This window comes from Pteropus vampyrus, unplaced genomic scaffold, assembly GCF_000151845.1.
Source record: "Pteropus vampyrus isolate Shadow unplaced genomic scaffold, Pvam_2.0 Scaffold23, whole genome shotgun sequence".
In the NCBI taxonomy this organism is placed as follows: Eukaryota; Metazoa; Chordata; class Mammalia; order Chiroptera; family Pteropodidae; genus Pteropus; species Pteropus vampyrus.
The window spans coordinates 10,967,326-10,973,388 of NW_011888804.1; the positions used below are offsets into that span (position 1 = coordinate 10,967,326).

Here is a 6,063-nt window from a genome sequence, read left to right on the forward strand (position 1 = left end):
GCAGCAGCCCTGTCTGCCAGCGCTGCATAGAGCAGGTGTCCTGTCGTTTAGCAGATAACTACTGAACTCCATTAATGCCAGTGTATTACTTTTCTATTGCTCCTAGAACAAATTACCACAAATTTAGCAGCTTAAAACAAAACAACACACATTTATTATCTCACAGTTTCTGTGGGTCAGATGTCCAGCATGGCGTGACTGGGTCTTCTGCTTACAGTCTCGCACAGCTGAAGTCAAGGTGTCTCAGGTTGACTAGGGAAGAATCTATTTCCACATTCATTCAGGCTGATGACAGAATTCAGTTCCTTGCAGTTGTACAACTGAGGCTCCTGGCCCTCTTCATCTTCAAAGCCAATAATGGCCCATGGATTCCTTTTCCTGCTTCGAGTCTCTCTGACCTCCCCTTCTGCCACATTGCTCTGACTAGCTGGAGAAAATTCTCTGCTTTTAAGGACTCATGTGATTACATTGGACCCACCCAGATAATCCATGATAATCTCCCTAATTACACCCCATAACTTTAATTACATCTGAGAGATGCCTTTTGCCATATAACGTAACATATTCAGAGTTTCCAGGGATTAGAGCGTGGACATCTTTGGAGGCCATATGCTTACCACCGAGGTACCAGGTCAGGAGGTAGTCAGACAGCAATGGCCAGAAAGAGACAGTCTCCACTCCCATGGAGCTTACCCTCTACAAAGGAAAGTTAACTCACCAATGGAAATGTGTTGGCCTCGAAGGACAGGACGGATGCTGGGCACATGACAGACCCGACAGAGCCAGGAGCTCTGGGGACTTTCTTAAAGAACTGAGCCTGAGTCAGATGAGAAAAAGTGAGGGCAAACTGAATCTCAAGACCAATGCCCAAGCCGGGAGCCAGGAGCATGGCACTAGAGGCCAGTGCACAAGACCCGGAGAACAAGAGTGTGGTGCAAGATGCAGGGTGGGGAGGTCACCCAGGGCATTGTGACAATACTGCCTCTAACATCAGAGACACTATCACCAGTATTTAGGCCACTTGATCCTCACAATGCACCTTTGTAAGGTGGACACTGCTGCCATCCCCAAATTATAGGTGGGGAAATTGAGGCTCAGAGAGGTTAGCCAAGTGTCCAAGCTAGTAAGAAGGGAGACTGGGAATCATCACCTCGACAGAAAATTGGTGCTCACTGTTACCAGAAACAGGTTGGGGGATGGTAAGAGCAGATGGCAAATGGCTCAAGTCACATGGCCAGATGTCACGGGCTCCTCTCTGAATTCACACTGCCAGATGTCACGGGCTCCTCTCTGATAAGTGGAGGCTCCCTTATGCTACAGTTACAACCTGAAAATGGCAGTGGTTTAACTACAGGGGCATTGCAGGTGTTTGCTGGCCAGGCTACACCTTGTCACCTACTTCCACTATCTCAGAGAGCAGCAAACCAGGTGCTGGCTCTTAAATTTTCTGCCATGTCACTTCTGTTCACCTTTCACTCAGCAAGGCAAGTCACAAGGCCAGATCTGCTGTCAGGATAAGGGAACTGGGCTTCTCCCCCAGGAGTTCAGGCTAGGCCAAAGGTGATGTGGGTGGAGAGAAGTGAGGATAAATAAAGAGGGCCAATGGATAGACGTACATTTCACTGGCAGGCAATCAGGTGTGAGAGGAAAAGTAATGTACTTAGATTTGAACATAAAGAACAGAAAGTGCTATGTTGGCTGCTGGGGCTCAGAATGGCACCCCAGGCCAGAGACACGTCACAGAGTCCATCGTCAAGGCCAGCTGGTGCTGTGCTACCTTAATCGGTTGCACCTACCTGAGACCTAGGACAAGACTTTTCTGGAGAGCTCTGAGGACTTGGCCAAACACAACATGCCTCCTCCAGCACCTGAGATTCATTCCCCAGTGTGGCACTCTGACCAGGCGACTCCTCAGAGCGGAGTGGGAATGGCCACTTAGCCACAGGCCCTCCTGCCCAGCGATGACAGGGTCTGTAGGCTCATCCCCAGCCCTCCCTTTGGTCAGGGTCCTAATCCAGTTGCTCCCTGGCCTTTTCCTGCCTTGTCATGGCTATCTTCATTCACCTATTCATTCATTTAGCCAGTATATTAGTCTTGTGTGCCTCGCACCCACTTAGATGTCTGCTGAGCTGAGTTAGTGGAAGAGACAAAGAATTCACCAGGGGCTAAGAGGGCACCCTAGAGAGTGGGACTAGGGTGGAGCTTCCGCGAGGAGCTGAAGTTCCTGGACCTGCAGAGAAGTTGCCCAGGGGATCTCAAGTTTGGGGGTGGGCGCTGAGGCTGAGTTGCTGACAGCCTTTGGCCTATGAAGCTCCGTCTGGCCTCATCTACTCCCCGCCTGTAGGAGCCTCCCAGCATTCTCGCCCACCCTGAAAGGGAGTAGTGCAGGGAAGGAAACTAGATGTTAACGCTGCGTTGCTGCCCTCCTCCCACCTGCAGCAATGACTATCACTCTCCAACGCCCTCGCACGCACACACACACGCACACAGATACATACAGGACTGTAGCCCTTAGGGACTTGTGGCCCCTGAGACTCAGGACGCACAAGGGCTCAGTGTGTGTGATTGATGAACTGGGACTTGATCTACCTGGCCAGCTCTGAGCCCCTGGAGGGCCAGGGGCCATCTGTGCTTATTAACTGCTGCATCCCAAGCTCCCGCTACACAGACCTCACTGAGTAAGCATCATTAAACGAAAGGACAGAGAAAAGAAGAACAGGCAGATGTCTAGCCACCTATTGGAGAAAAGCTTTAAGGGGATGCGCAGGGTTAGGGGGCCCTAGCCGAAGTACAGGCGGTGGACGCTACCCGGAATCCAGCCCACCGCTTCCGCCGCCGGCGACGTCACCAATCGGGAGGGAGCCACGGTCCCGTGGGGGCGGGGCCTCCGCCGGCGGTAGCGTCACCGGAGGCGAAGCCGCTGCCGCCAGGGGCCGCACAGGGGCAGCACTGGGCGGCGGTCACGTAGGTCAGGTTTCCCGGCTGCAGCGGCGCACGTTGATCTGTTCCTGTGCCACAGTCCTCGCCGTCCCTCTGCCATCATGCCGATGTTCGTGGTGAATACCAACGTGTCCCGCGCCTCGGTGCCAGCCGGGCTCCTCTCCGAGCTCACCCAGCAGCTGGCGCAGGCCACTGGCAAGCCGGCCCAGGTTTGCCGGGAGGGAACAGGAAGAGGGGGTTGGAGCAGAGGGAGGCGGCTCAGGAGGGGAAGGGGCGGGTAGGGGCGCCCCAGGCCGGGTGAGGTCTCTAGAGCCCTCTGACTGCGTCCCCTCCCTCCGCAGTACATCGCGGTGCACGTGGTTCCGGACCAGCTCATGGCCTTCGGCGGTTCCAGCGAGCCGTGTGCGCTCTGCAGCCTGCACAGCATCGGCAAGATCGGCGGTCCGCAGAACCGCTCCTACAGCAAGCTGCTGTGTGGCCTGCTGGCCGAGCGCCTGCGGATCAGCCCGGACAGGTGAGGGGAACGCCGGGGGCCAGGGGCGGGGGCAGGGGGCAGGGGGCGTGCAGCCAGCTCAGCCCGGCTTCCATCCTCCACAGGATCTACATCAACTACTACGACATGAACGCGGCCTACGTGGGCTGGAACGGCTCCACCTTCGCCTAAGGCCAGCCGGGACCCGTCCGCAGTATTTTGCCTGCCCTGCTCCCAGCGACCTCCACCTCCCAGTCGGTAGAAATAAACGGTTTGGAGACCGCGGCTGTCTCAGACTTCTTGGGCTTAATGAGGAATCTGGGCGGGGACAGTGACTGGGGAACCAAGGCCTGGAGAGGTGCCTCGGTCTCAGACTTCCTGGGCTTATGGAGGAATCTGGGCGGGGACAGTGACTGGGGAACCAAGGCCTGGAGAGGTGCCTCGGAATCTGTTGCCCGGTGCCTTTTGCCCAATTATTGATGGCAGTGCTGCCCTTGGCCATAGACCCAAGAATCAAACTCGAATGAAAGCCTCTCAAGGCAGGTTTATGGCTGCGTTGGGCCAGTGTTGAGTCGTTCCCATCCGCAGGAGCAGGGCCACCACATGGGCTAGGGCTACCACATGGGCTAGGGCTGGCAGGGAAGAGGAGGAGGGAGGGTTGAGGATTCAGACTTGATTGGCCTGAGAGGTTGGGGGATCAGCTGGGCCTGGATCTTTCTCTCAGCCCCGCTTTCCTCCATCTATCAGATGGGCAAATGGTACCCTAGGGAGAGAAAGCCTCCTCCTCAACACCACCCCAGGTCACTTTCTGCTAGGCTGGTGCCCCAGTTTCTTAACCTGGAAAATCCCATTGTTTTGGAACTTTGGGAATCAGTATCAAGGTCCAGTGTGATTGGGGTCTCCTGGCCCAGGATCCCTTCAGCCAAGTGAAGCGTCTCCTTTGTGGGGGTGGTAATAGGCCATTGGGCAATTTTAGTGCCTAAACATGGACCGCAAGGGCCTTGGCTGCCTTTCTGCCCATCCTCCCTGCTAGAGAGTGGCCTGCCAGAATGCCTCACCACCCGGCAGAATGAGAGCCTTTATGTGCTCCAGCAGCAGATGCCAAGCAAGGGCCAACCACTGTCACTAGGGATTCACCTGCCTGGAGCTGGCATTAGTCAGCCAGGGCCAGCACTGGTATCTTTGCCAAAGTGAAAGGCTAGCTTGACCCTACCTGCATTACCTGCCCTGTAGAGGAAGTGACGTTTATTTCAGTTGTTTGCACAGAGAGGAAGCTCCTTGGACCCCGTGAATACCTTTCCTGGGAACTTGATAAAGGTGGGGCCTCACCTCTGGACCCCTGCTGGCCCAACTCTTTCTCAGTCTCAAGGCAAGAACATCCTAGATGGATGGTGATTTTTTAAATTCCATCAAATTTAAGTGAATTTGTGTTTGTAAGTTGAGGGGCTCTAGGGAAAGGAGTACTGCCTGAGCCAAGACTGGAGCCCATTACTTCCCTTCTGACATTGGGAGTGCCTCTGAGCCACAGGCAGTGATACACTCCTTCCTTGGGATAGCTGCCAGTGGCCCAGCCCATGCTGCACCATGGGCTGGGCACAAGGCAGTGTCTGCTGTAGCGTCTGAACACACAGTAGGCATGGGCAGGAAACCTCCTGGTGTGCTGCCCAGACTTGAATATGACAACTTCAGTACAACCCAGGCCCAGGGCTGCTGAGCCCAGTCAGTTGGTGCTTTCCACATGGATCCACATTCTCCCTCTCTTCCATCACAGCATTCTTGGCAGAATTTGTCCTTGGGGGCAGCTCACCATCGTCAGCTTGCTGGTCAAGGTGCTTGAGAATTGCTGCTTTTCAGTCCAGGTGCCAGAGGTGCTCTCTCCGCTCAGCCCTGGGTAGCAAGGATTTATTTCCAGAAAAGCAGTGAGAATAGCTTGGGGGGTGTCAGGAAGGGTATGGCCCATTTTGTGAGGTAGGATGCTCCTTTTCCACAAAGGTCTCTGAGGGTCTTGCTCTAGCTCACCTCTGACTCATTCTGTTTTCAATGAAAAGGCCATGGAACCCAACACCTTTCTCTGCTGAGTGGGGAGCATGGTCCCGGCTGCCGTCAAGGTCCCACTCATCCCAGCCTAGCTTTCAGGCTGGGGCTTCCCTCATGGATCTGAGTACCTGCTGAATAACAGACTCCCGTCTTGGTCCTGGCCTTTGTCACATCACCTCAGCTTCTGTGTGCCCTGAGCCTACCAGTTCCTATCACAGAACCTCTCCTTTGCTTGAGGTCCCGCTCTACCTGGCCCTTAGCCTTTACCTCTCAGGGCTGCATCATACATGGTCATGAGGGATTAGGAGTGTGGGTCTCTGTGAGTGTCTAGTAAATGCCCTCATTTTACAGATGAGGACACTCACCCTGGGTCCCCTGGGTGTGCCACTACCCAGAGCTCAGTCACACATTCACCCCCACTACCCCCCAGTAGCGCTCTTTCCTCTGGCCACATATGAGCAACGGTCTACCCAGCTAAAGTTGCAGGCAAGGCAGCCTGGGCACCTGCTGTGTTGGAGATGGCTGGAGGGGCTTGCAGGAACCAGGAGAGCAAAGCCTGCCTCCCCTCACGAATCAGGGAGCATCAGGCTCTAGCCAGCTGGGGCACCTTGGGA

At 55.0% G+C, this 6,063-nt stretch overlaps 1 protein-coding gene across 1 annotated transcript; it reads left to right on the forward strand.

Annotated features, from left to right (window-relative positions):
• Positions 1-2,910: 2,910 nt before the first annotated feature.
• On the forward strand, positions 2,911-3,697 carry MIF (macrophage migration inhibitory factor). Its single transcript, XM_011355977.2, has 3 exons — positions 2,911-3,149; positions 3,282-3,454; positions 3,538-3,697. The coding sequence occupies exons 1-3, from the start codon at positions 3,042-3,044 to the stop codon at positions 3,602-3,604; spliced, it is 348 nt and encodes a 115-aa protein (XP_011354279.1). The 5' UTR covers positions 2,911-3,041; the 3' UTR covers positions 3,605-3,697.
• The last annotated feature ends 2,366 nt before the right edge of the window (positions 3,698-6,063 follow it).